The following is a 12,417-nucleotide window of genomic DNA, read 5'->3' as shown; positions in this document are numbered from 1 at the left end:
GCTGAAGCCAAAGCTCGCTGCTCAGCCAGGCCAGTCTTCTATCCCATCAGCTTGTCTTACGGCTCACCAGGACAGCTTGCTCCTGAGCTTTGAAGATTTTCCTCTTGAGGATTGTCCAGCCTTCCTGGACTCCTTTGCCCTTCAGGACTGCCTCCCAAGGGACCCTACCGATCACCGGCTGTTCTCTCTCCTGAAAAAGTCAAAGTCTTCCCTCCAGAAGTCCAGGGTGGCGGTTTTACTGACTCCCCTCCCTACTGCCTCAAGAACTGAAAACTCTGTAATCTCACAGTCACTGTGGCCAAGATGGCCTCCAACCTTCACATCACCCACGAGTCCTTCTCTGTTGGTGAACAGCAGGTCCAGCAGGGAGTTGGTGCCCTCACCGGCTGTGTGAGGAAGTTGTCTTCCACACACTCCAGGAACCTCCTGGACTGTTTCTTCACTGTTGTGTTGAATTTCCAGAAGATATCTGGTAAATTGAAGTGGCCCACAAGAACAAGTGGCAGTGATTGTGAGACTTCTCCCAGGTGCTTGTTGAATATTTCATATATATATTTTCATCTTAGTTGGGTGGCCTACAGCAGAATCCCACCTTGACATCTGCCTTGCTGGTCTTCCCCCTATTTTAATCCATAAACATTCAACCCTATCATTATCATCGTTGAGCTCTAGACAATCAAAACCCTCCCTGATGTACAGGGCTACTCCTCCTCTCCTTCCACGTCTATCCTTCCTGAAGAGGTTGTAGCCATTCAAAACCAGAAACAAAAATTTGATTTTTCTGAATTACCAAAACAGAACAGTTATAGATATCTCCTGGTATTGGTTGATGCTTTTTATAGGATGGCCAGAAGCTTTTCCCTGTCGCACCGACAAGGCCAGGGAGGTAACTATTGCTCAAAGAAATAATTAGGGCTAAAAATATTATTTGTGATAATAATACTAGTAATTTTTGTCTGTATATTATGCTGTATCATGATTTAAAGTCCAGCCTTAATCGCGTCATGATGTACCCTATTGTGTATACTGGAAAGTTGAAAATACCAAAATTATGCAATCTAGGTGAATCTCCCAAAGAAATCTTACTTTGGAAGTCTCAAAGGAGGGAATTGTTGTTAGGGGCCTCAGGCAAGAAAGCACCGTGAATGGTACATCCTGAGATTGTTGTAAGGGGCCTTAGGCAAGAATGTACCGTGCTACGTTCTGGAGGAATGTTAAAAACCAGTTGAAACCAAAATAAGGACTGTACAAACATAATAATCAATGTAATGGATATTCCAGGCAATTTAATACATATACGTGTAACTGGGCAGTATAAGCCCTGACTGGGACGATATACGGTGTGCATGTTAGGTTGGAGCTGCGCCCCATGCATGCAGCGCTGCGATAAGCAGAATGCCTGCTTTTTAACGCTACATTGGTGTTAAGAGGTTTATTCCCAATTTTGGTGACAGTAGAGGAAGTGTAAGAGTAAGGACCGGAAATTTGACTATGGTTATACAGAATTAGTTGCAAATTTGAGAAAGAGATTTGGTAATCATGGGTTGCTGTTACCACCTCTAATTGTTAGATAAGATTGCTTTGGAGAGGAGCAAGGGGAAAAGAGGAAACAGAATGAGTTTGGCTGCTTCAAGGCAGCGATGAAACACACTGCAGCAGCGGTCTGGCTAGGCGCTCAGACTTTGTGCTCAATATTACTTTCTAGGAAAGGGTGCGAAGCTTGGCCTGGTATAACTTTGTGTCTGTTTCTCCAGACCAGGGTACACTTCATGGGTCCCAACCAGGTAGGTAGATTTTTTTTTTTGTAGCACTAAATTTTGGTACTGTAGATCATGGTGTTCCTTTAGCATGACGGTGGCCTGTAGCTGGGCTGTCTCAGGGGAGCCCGAACTTTGCTCAGCCTTTGCTGCGCTGACAACTTTTGAGGAGTCCAAAGGCTACACAAAGTTATTATCGAGGGCTGCACCTCTGCCTCAGGCACAGCAGAATCATCTGAGCCAAATTTGGCTTGTGTGCTTTACTTTGGGGCTCTTGGGACTCGGTGTGAATCCTGTTCCTCTTCCATCGTGGGGGTGGCCTGCTTGGAGCAGTTCGGTTTGCAATCAGATTTACCTTATTGTCATACGTGCTTTGGAAGTTCATCCTAGGATTGCTTCCTGTTCCTCCACAGGATCTGTTCCTTTGCTCATGTGCTAAGCAGCTGGATTCTCCAGCTGAAAGCGGCTGTTAGCATGTGGCTGCAGAGGTGTGTTTTGGTAACTTGTTTCTCGTTACAGCCTGAAGCTGTGCTACACTGCTCTGTGCTTGCTAAGCGTTTGTTAATACGCTGGACTTCAGCTTCCAGCCTTAAGAATTTGGCTGCTGGTGCTTTCACACTTCCCAATGTAGGTGAAAACTTTTGGTGTGAAATGTTCTCTGCTGTTTCTGAATAGCAGTCCATGACCTTCACATAACTCGTTGAAATGCCAGTCCTCGCTGCCTCGTTAAGTGGGCTCTTTTCCCCCGTTTGCCAAGCTCTCAGTGTCCTGGGGTAGAAAAAAACCCGTTCAATTTAAAAAAAAATGGTTTGTTTTAAAAGGACCAGTTGTGATGTATTCCTCCCGTTTATGTTCACACATCTCATTGGCTGTGAGAATTTTGGCGGGCTCTCCGTCCCTTCAAAGCCGCGTGGGGACCGGCTCGGCACTGGCACTTTCGGCTTGCTTTGCTGGGCTGGGTTGTGGCTTTCTCTCGGCACGCCAGTGCCCGTATTCGTCTCTGCTTCGACTCCAGATCTGCCTTGCCGCTTCCTAGCTGGCAAGTACAGACCTGCCTTTCTTCCTCTTTCACTGGCACCTGGATCTGCTCGGGCCCTCGCTACGGCCGGTGACCCCGCGCTGCAAGGGACGGCCTGCACTGCTGCTTCATCCCTGCCGCCGCCGCCGCCATTCCTGCCGCCGTTCTGTAACATCCACGGCCCAGACTGTGCGTTGTGTGTTGGCCCAGGTCCTGCCTGCCTGTGGATTTTGCTACAGCTATTGCCGTGGATTTTGCTACTGGCTTTGCTCTGCTCCCATGAATGTGCCGACCATACGGCCACCACCATTTTGAAACTTCTTGGTACATTTTTTTTTATCTTTCGGTTTTGTTTCCCTAACCACAGGTTAACCCCCGCTATACCAATTTACCAATCCCATATAAACCTGTTAATATCTCATTTGTTTTTCCATATATAATATTTTTTCTAGTGTTATTAAACTTGTTTTAGTTTCCCAAACTTAAGAGGTCTCACAAATTTTCCTTTCTTCTTATCTCTGCTTTTAAGCCTTTTCTCTCCTGGAACAGGAGGGAGGTTAATTAGAGAGAGGAAGAACTCATCCCGTAATTGTCATACTGGTGACACTCGGGCATCTTTCCATTTTGCATTCTTTAATCTGACTCTCTAGTATATTTTGTATCAGTTAGAGCTGTAGTCACTGTGTAAGGCTTTATGATTCTGGCAGTGTTTGGGTATTGGGAATATCTAGTTGGAAGATGTCATGTATTAAAATACTTCTACTTGGAGCTCCTTACTGTCTTTTTCTGAGGGGCTAAATCCACTTTGGAATTCAGCAGGCAACTAAAATCTACTATACTTAAACACTAACCAGCTCTGTCATAAGCTTGGCAGGAATCTGAAATTACATTAGAGAAATAAATACTTTATTGACGGTAGCTCTGATAAATGTCCTAAGTTTTGTAAAACTTGTGTAGTAGTGCTCCAGAATTATGTAGTGGTGTCCTCTCCTTGACCCTGAACTCTGTTAACTTTGCTGTTTTACCAATAACAGTAGCATTTGGTGGCAAATTTTATCTGTCTGCATTCTGTCAGTATCAAAGTACCAGAATATTCCAATTTGAATCTTTCACTGAGGTGGACCCTCAGCTGAGGGTACCTCCTGAAGGCAGGAATGAGCAGGGTTCCAGGACTGCAGTCATGTTGCCAGTGAGACGTATGAGAGCTTGCAGTCATGGCATAAAGGCTAACGGATATATCTCAGGAGAAACACCTAGCAGGATCTGCAAGTCAAGCATGTGTTTTCCATGTTGGCTGTACAGATTCATTTAATTGAGAGTCCTGTCTCAGAACAGTACTGCTACCTTGATACGGATTTCTGCTCTAATATGTTTGTATTGCTGCAGGTTTCAATCTGAAACATTAGCCTCAGAATTTAAACTTCAGCCCTTTTACAAGTATGCTTCTGCACTGATAGCTTGGAACCACCGCAGTGATGTTCCTCGCTCCCTGTCTCGGAAGTGCATTGAAAACCCTGCTTTTCAGATAAGAGGAAAAACTTTTTGTGCCTTAAAAGCACCGTAACAATATTCAGGAGAATTAGCATGCCTGTCAGCACTACAAGTTAATAGCTCTTTAGATGATGAACTGTCTTGACTGAAGAGGCTTTGCATATTAGCTACTGTCTTGTTCTTTGTTGTTAAAAAAAAAACAAACAAAACCCTACCTATATCTGAATTACATCCTATAGGGAGGTAGTTTAATTCCAGTGTAGATTGCAAGAATATTTTATGTATTAACCTACTCACAAAAGTATGCACATTGTTGGGTTCCTCTGTGAGTACAGATGGTATGGATGTAATTGCTTCTTTGGTTTGTTGTTAATTATTGAGCATTACTATCTGAAGAGGTAGGAGACAGCCTAAGAAGCTGGGTGATTACTTCATGGTTTATAGTTGTGTTCCATGGAAATGTTAACTATTTGCAATTGCAAACAAGGGGTGAAAACCTAGATGCATACAATTAATACTGCAAACAGAAAACAAACCAGTATATGGGATGAAACATCTGGGAAGGATCAAACACAATAAGAATGTGTTCTCTTGGAAGCAGAGAGGTCACCTGCAAACAGTTTTCTCTGACAGTGAAGAATACATGGAATGGGCTTTAGGTTCTTGTTTATAAATTGGAACAACTGATTGTCAGGTTTGGTGCTGAAATTGAATTTAGTCATGTCTGGAGGAACAAGACTAATCTGATATATGTCAGGTGGAAGCAAGATTGGCTTTTGGTTGTTTTGAAAGAGTCTGTGTTGACAGGCTAAGCTCAGTGTGTGAGTGAAACCCAGAAATTAGTAACAGGCATGCTGGTTCCTGTGTAGCTCTCGTGACAAATTCATTCTGATTTGGAAGGCAAAATGGGCCACTCCTTTTTCAGTCATCGAAGGCACTACAGATTATCATTTGGTGCACTTGGCCCTGGAAATTATGCAATGGAAACAGGCCATCTCCCCTTTGGCAGAATCATGGATTGTCCGTTTTTTCTTTTTGGGACCAGCAAGCCTAGACCTTTTCACCAAGACTATATAAGGAACGAGATTCTAGACTTTGCGTAGGCCCTGCTGAAGGTTTTCCTGTCATTTCAGAGGAAGGTGTTTAAGATATGTGGTTCCTGACTTGTGACTTGTCTAGTCTGGAAATCAGTGACCAGGAAACTGAGCTGAGTGTGTGGCTACCCACAATACTGCATGAACGTGGTGCTGTACTGCAGTTCTTCACAACCAAGGCCTGCCTTCATCAAGCTTGCAGTCATCTTCTGTGAAACGCAGTCTCTCAATTAACTGAAGATAGCACCTATTCTGACTTCAGTGCAAAGCTGTGATCTGCAAAGATGGGTAGTCTTTCTGACCATTCTCTTTCATCACTACAAAACTCTACAGATTCTCAGATACTACCATCTTCTTGCTGCTCTGTGCAGGCAGAACCCTTTGTCTTCCAGATGGAGACACAAGAGTGGCTCAAGACCGCTGGGAAGAGTCACAATGTGCCATTTTCCCTGCCCAGGACTTTGTAGCCTGCACCTTTGTTTTATAGACAGTTTATGTGCATTAGACCCAGTCCTAAAGCTTCATAGCAGGCTACCAAGAAACTCTGGGATAGGCAGAGAGTGGGCCACCATAGGATATGCAATGTAATATTGCTCTTGTGGCCTGGCTGTGACTGTATTTGGTTGTTCCAGGTAAGCCGTGCATCACTCTCTCCTAGTCTTGCACTCTGGGTCATCCGTCTTCCTTAACTGCCCCTTGTCTCTGCATGTGTATGTAAATGTGATGGTCAATGCCAGCCCTTTCCTGGTCTGTACCTAGTGCTGCCTCAGTGTCCCTAGCTCTTGTAGAGGTTCTGGCATGTGTTCATTAGTAAATTCTCTCTCCTGTGTTGTCTGATGAGTGACTTGAAAATGGGACTTGTGAGAGAAAAATTTGAGTGAACAAGTAGCAAGAAAATATATTCTCCTGGCCAGGATGGGGGAAAAAGGAGGGTGAATGTCATCTTAAGGTCATGGCAGGTGTATATGAGTTCTCTGGCTGCCATTTGCAGCACAAAGCGGTCACTAACAGTGGCCTGTTACTAACAGGCAGTGTTCTCAGAAACCTCAGGTTTGCTGTTCTGGGGTTCAGTTTGAGAGCTTGGTTCCTTCACAGCAAGTGTAACCAAGCAGTAGTTGAGGGCCAGAACCCATGCAAAGGTAAGAAAATGGCTGCATGCTCTGAATATTGTAATTCGGGGTGGGGGGAAGGATATATTTCAAGAGGAATGATGTGCTTATGCAGGGCTGTCTTCTATAAGTAGCAATCCTCGCTGCTTTTCTGCTCTGTAATCTGTGTGGGGACAAAGGAGGGTGTTGCTGAGTATAACCTCAGTAGCCCTTTGCACTGCTCCAGGCTCCTGCTGGACAAGAAGGCATAGCTCTTGGAACAGGGTTAGTAGCAAGAAAGACAGGAAGGCTTTAACCCTTCACGCTAAAGGAACCATTTCATCTCCACTGATGCTAAAAAGCAAGTCATCCTTATGGAAAATGATGGGATGTTGTGTCTGGAAGGCAACTAGACTTGGCCTCAAACTCTGTATGTTTAAAAGATTTGTGACCTGGTTCTTACTTCCCTCAATCTCTCAATTCCCCTAGCATGTCTGCTAAGCATGTGCATGCCCTGGACAAAATCTGGTCAGGTTTTGTTCCTGAGGCAGAAGTCCACTGACATGAAGACTTGCCTTAGGAAAAACTGGGCTTGTTGTCTCTGAAGCCTCAAATGGTGGCTGTGCGTATCCTCCCTGAGATGAACGTGCTTTATGGGTTATTTGGCTCCATTGTGATGGGGACTGTTTTCTGCTGGGTTTTTACATAGAATATTTTGTTGTGCCACACTTTGCAGCTCCTTCCAGCTCAGGCTGAAAAAATATCTCTGTGGATAGAAAATCTAGGAAGCAGGGAGCAGCTTGTTCTACAATCCCCCTGGAGAATCCAGCAGCCTTACTTGGTCCATCTGTAGAAGAGGCTTATGATGATGCTTGCTTCTCATCTCTGGGATGTGGCTGGGACTGCCTTGTTTCTAGGAATTTCTTGGTTTCCAGGGTCTGTTCTGTGTGCAGGACTAAGCTTTGGGTGAAGCAAGAAAAAAATGCACCAGACCACATGCAGTTATGTTGCAGGGAGACAGTAAGTCTTGATATATGATGCTCTACCAATCGGGGCTGTGATGAGGCAAGACAGTAAGTCTTGGGGAAGACAATAAGTCTTGATATAGGTAGCAGAGTTGAGGCTGCGACGATAGAAGACAAAAAGCCTTGAATTACGCTTAAACAGCTTACAAGATCTCCTGACTCTCATCAGAGGGCAAAAGCTCTCTTTGTTATTTTTCCAGCAAACCACAAGCAAGTTCAAGCTCGCTCAAGCTCAAGCTTGAGTCCAAAAAAACTCAAGCTCACACAGCACCACAAGCATGCAGCACTAGCACCAGCATCATGGCAGCACACATTATTTTTTCCAGCTCCCTTTTATACAAGTTTTCTAACTCCACGGGCTAGCATACAATTCTTTATCACTGTGGGAGAGAGGCCCAAGACTCTTTCCATCTTCTTGTTTACTCTCCTTGGCTCTTTCCTCAGCCATGCTCAGCCAGGCACACAGTGACTGCATTCGGTCACTATCACACACCTGGAGCAGCGTTCTGCTCGGCTGACATCCAATCATTCCACATTCTTTCTGTTTCTGCTTCTTTAACTTGATGTTCTCATAGGGCCATCACTCCTCTGTCTTATATATCATCTATCCTACAAGCCTTTGCTTTGTTTCCAAAACATATCTTTAAAGGTTATTATTAGCAAAGCCACCTGCAGCTCTTAATACAAGCAATTTCTTTAACAGTTTTTAAAAGCAAGGCCATCTATAGCATCTAATACAAACAGCGTCTTGAAGATTATTAATAGAAAAAGCCATCTGCAATGATCAATGCAAGAGCCAAGTGCTTTGGCATCCGGCTACACAGGGACTGTGTGAAGGAGTGGCTGTTGTTGCTGCGAGGGGCAGTTTTCCCTGTGCCTCCCTGGACACACGGGCATCAGGAGCAATGCCCAGGGGCACCATTGCAGAAGCTCTGAGCAGTCTGCTTTGCGCCTGAGGCCTCTATCCCTATGTGCCCAGAGGCATCCTGGCTTTCAGTCCTTCCTCTTGTTTCAGGGCTGGAGCATGGACTCCGTTCTCTACTTGCATTGTTGACTTGCCAGGCCCTTGGTGTTCAGGTTTCTGCTTCCACACTAGGCCCATAGGAACTGCTGAAAATGAGGTTTGGCTTTGCTGGCAGCTGTGGCAATCCAGACTTCTGCCTTGTAATGGTGGTTTCTTATTCTGTTTACCCCTTGCTGCCAAGACCACAATGTAGTCCTTAAACTCCCTGTCATATCTGGCATTTCATCTGCAGGTGATGACAAATATGGAAGGAAAGTAATTTTGTTCAGTGCCTGCCGGATGCCCCCAAGCCATCAACTCGATCACATGAAACTGCTGGGGTGAGTAGCGTCTTACAAGGCTGCTGTTAACTTCCCAGGTGCTGGATTCCTGGGGCCAGATCTATCTGCCCTAGCTTCTTTACCTGGACGGGTCCTCCCAAAGTGCTTACCTCCATTGCTGGGAATGCAAATCTTTTGTTAGGGCACACAAAAATGAGTCCTAAAGGGAAGAAGAGCCTCTCTGTAGCAGAGCATGAAGTGAGTTCAGCAGTTGTCTCTTCTCAGGTACCTGAAATTCACACTGGACCAGTATGTGGAGAGTGATTACACATTGGTGTACCTGCATCATGGCCTGACCAGTGAGAACAAACCATCCCTGAGCTGGTTGCGGGATGCCTACAGAGAATTTGATCGCAAGTGAGTAAGGCAGCAGCAAGCAAGGATATAACATGCTGTTCTGTGGCTTAACATAGAAGATCTTCCCCAGGCCTCCCATGTTGCTTCGTGATCATAATTTACTATATCTTATTTCTGCTGCTTATGTTGTTTAATGCAGGCTGAATCATGGGATAAACAGCTTGTTCTGTAGTTACAGCCTTTAGGCCAGCAGGCAAGTAGCAAAACCAGAACCCAGTGCACGTGTCAGCTCCATGGTATAGTGGCTGCTTCCTGGTGAGGCTGTTCGTTGTGAGGCTGCCCATTGCTTCTTGGTGAAGCTTGGAACACAGCAGTGTGCCCTTAGGTTGCTGAGTGGCCTGACATAGCTACGAATCATGGGAGAGCATGCTGGGGAGTGGTGAGGCTCAGTGTAGAAGGAATGGAGCACCCAGGGTGCCATAATCTTGTGGAAAGGTTGGTTCCTTTGTTTGAAGTGCAGCTCATCCTTACTTAATTTCTCTTCGCAGGTACAAGAAGAACATCAAAGCCTTGTATATTGTGCACCCAACCATGTTTATCAAGACCCTGCTGGTTCTTTTCAAGCCTCTGATCAGGTAGGAAGCACTATAGGAGACTTACCCATGTCCTTACACTGCAGGGGAGTAATGGGCATTCTCAGTGGGGCACAAGATGAGCCCAGGCTGTCGAGCCTACCCTGGAGCCCCTCACTCTGTGCTATCTACTACTGTTTCTGAGCTCAGAAATATTCAGGCCCGAGAAGTACTGCTTCGGGAGCCTGCTGAGTCTGCAGCTCTGTGCCAAGTAGAAGCACAGTGTTGCATTCTGTTTAATTCATTGTGTTGATGCTGAAATCCTAACTCTGCCTTCTCCAGCCTATTGCTGAACTTAGGAAGGAGAAATTCTGTGTTTTAGGGAGCCTGCTGCTGCTAGGGCTTCTAATGTGACTCGGAAAGTCTTGGCATCTCCTTGTAAAATGCACGGAGTCAGAGAGCTATGTGGGCAACATCTTCACTGCTTAGCCATACTTGCCCCTTTGCCCCATTGATGTCTCTTCCAGACCTGTGCTCTCTTTGCCTGTAAGAATTCTGTTCTATACTGGGTTTCCCGATTCCTCACGTTCCTACATTTCTCTTGTTTTTCAGCTTTAAGTTTGGACGAAAGATTTTTTATGCAAACTTCCTTAGTGAGCTGGAGGACTATGTGAAGCTGGAACAGTTGGGGATCCCAAGCCAAGTGCAGAAGTGAGAATGGTGTCTGTCTTCCATTTGCTTTAGGCATCTGTGAGAGGGGACTTTTCTGGAGGAATGGCAAGCGGAGAAAGAGATTGTTCTAGTCAGGCAGTGGTTTTGGAGAGAGAGCAGTGACAAACTGCCTTAGAGACAATTGTTTCTCTCCATGCTCCTTCCTGCTTGTCCTTGGCTCCACTGCCCAGTTCCGTCCTTGAGATAAAAGTCCTTCTCTAGTGGAGCACCCATCTTGCCTCTCTCACTCACCCCTCAGGGGCTTTCTGCAAGCTGCTGACCTTAACCCTGACCTGGAGCTTGTGGTGTGCATCTGCTGCGTCTGGGCACCTGCTTTGCTCTCTCTGCACAATTCAGCTTGTCTTTGGGGCTTCCCAAAGTTGCCACAATCTCAGTCCTACCAGATTGATTCCCTGTCCTTTACACATGCCTACAACTGTCTTATCACCAGCAGTGCTGTCCTTGCCTCCTGTTCACGCTGTCTGTCATCCGCAGCTACTCCAGCTCCTGATCCCAGATAGATATTCCTTTCTTCCTGTTTTTTTCTGGCAACCCACGTGTTCCATAACTGTCTGTCCTGTTTTTGCATAAGTGGACTCAACCATGTGAAGCTGGAGCTGTGTTACCGGTGGGTGTGCAGTGGGTCATGTACAGTTGTGGGTTCATGCTCTTTCTGGGAGGTGGAGTGGCTTTTTACTAGTCTGTGTTTTGCCTTAGATATGATGAGTATTTGAGATCCCTGCAGAAAGCTTCACAAGTGCCCCAGAAGCCAACAGTCCTGCACCCACCACTGCCAAACCAGCAGTTTGGAGTCTCACTACAGCAGTGAGTATCTCTGAATTATGTTGCTTTTGTCCTGACTTAATGTGAGGTCAATGTATTTATAACTGAACAGCAGCAAAAGTGGCTGTAAAATACCTTGCAGTTCAGTCTTCCTACAAAGCTTTAATGATTTTTCTGAGGAACTCTGCGCGCGTGTCCAGATCCTGACTGACTCAGTTCAATTCCACCCTCTTGATTTCCTGGATAGATTGTATGTAAGTTAGGATGACATTGTTTCTGCAGCTAAGGATTGCTAAGGAAGGAGCAAAATAAAGGCCGTGGGGATGGATTTATGCCACTAGAAACTAACTTTAAGCAAAAGTCTGTAGGGGGCTGATGGAGGTGTCTTTAGGGCTATGCTGTTTTGATTGAGCAGTGCTGCAGATCTGTTTCTTAGTTTTTTTTCCATGTCATAAATTCTATTTTAAAAGTACTTCTGTTCACCCTTGTACTGATTCCTATCACCCATTCCTGCACAGTGAGACAGGCAAATGCAGACACTGGCAAGGGCTAGTGATACAGGCTAATTGTTGAAGGTATTTTTAACTTTTAGTGTGATTTTTGCCTCCCTGGAGAATGAGGAGGAGCCATACTGTGTGGACAGATCCTCTGAAGCAATCTGACAATCCCCAGCTTCAACACAACATTTCTAAATGTAACCCCCATAGTGCTGTGTGGCTGAGCTTGTTAGCAGACTGAGAGGTGTGACCGGACAATCAGATGTCAGGATGGCAGCGAACACCTTGGCATCACTTCATTCACAGCCATTGGGTTGATGTATTTCCCACTACAGGAGTAAAGTAGATAAACTCATCCCAGATATATATTCCTCCCATGTGTCAGCTTTTTTCTGCCCTTGCTTCTCTGGGAACATTAAAAAGGAAGGTTGATCCTTTTCACCTGATTCATAACTAGCAGCCTTGCCTTCTGGGAACCCCTTTGCCCTGGTATCTACAGGCTATGATTTTTACGGAAGATAGAGAAATAATCCTGTGGTGTACTAATGAGCTCCAATGTCTTGCTTCACTGAATGATGTAGCGTGGTGGGTGAAGAGGAGAGAAGGCTGGAATAATGGCTGCAACAGGGATTGGGGTAGCTAGATCCTATGTGGTAGAGGTTGTGTGGGCAACGTCAAGGCTTGGGCTGCATGCAGGAGGTGAAGTCCCTCCTACTGTAAGAGAAGGTCAGGTTCATGAC

The 12,417-nt window shown here is 45.5% G+C and overlaps 1 protein-coding gene across 1 annotated transcript in view; it reads left to right on the top strand.

Annotated features, from left to right (window-relative positions):
* The window catches only part of ARHGAP1 (Rho GTPase activating protein 1), a gene marked incomplete at its 3' end in the record, with an annotated part of 20,700 nt that extends 9,478 nt beyond the window's left edge, over nucleotides 1–11,222 (top strand). Inside the window, exons 4-8 of the mRNA XM_010139300.1 lie at nucleotides 8,730–8,817; nucleotides 9,043–9,174; nucleotides 9,663–9,749; nucleotides 10,299–10,397; nucleotides 11,115–11,222. Of these exons, the coding sequence (XP_010137602.1) occupies nucleotides 8,730–8,817; nucleotides 9,043–9,174; nucleotides 9,663–9,749; nucleotides 10,299–10,397; nucleotides 11,115–11,222 (514 nt within the window). The remainder of the gene's footprint in view (nucleotides 1–8,729; nucleotides 8,818–9,042; nucleotides 9,175–9,662; nucleotides 9,750–10,298; nucleotides 10,398–11,114) is intronic.
* Nucleotides 11,223–12,417: the final 1,195 nt, after the last annotated feature.

This window comes from Buceros rhinoceros, unplaced genomic scaffold (genome assembly GCF_000710305.1).
Source record: "Buceros rhinoceros silvestris isolate BGI_N320 unplaced genomic scaffold, ASM71030v1 scaffold8027, whole genome shotgun sequence".
Taxonomy (NCBI): Eukaryota; Metazoa; Chordata; class Aves; order Bucerotiformes; family Bucerotidae; genus Buceros; species Buceros rhinoceros.
Note: the sequence above shows the minus strand (reverse complement) of the source record. Positions and strands in the feature narration are given on the sequence as shown.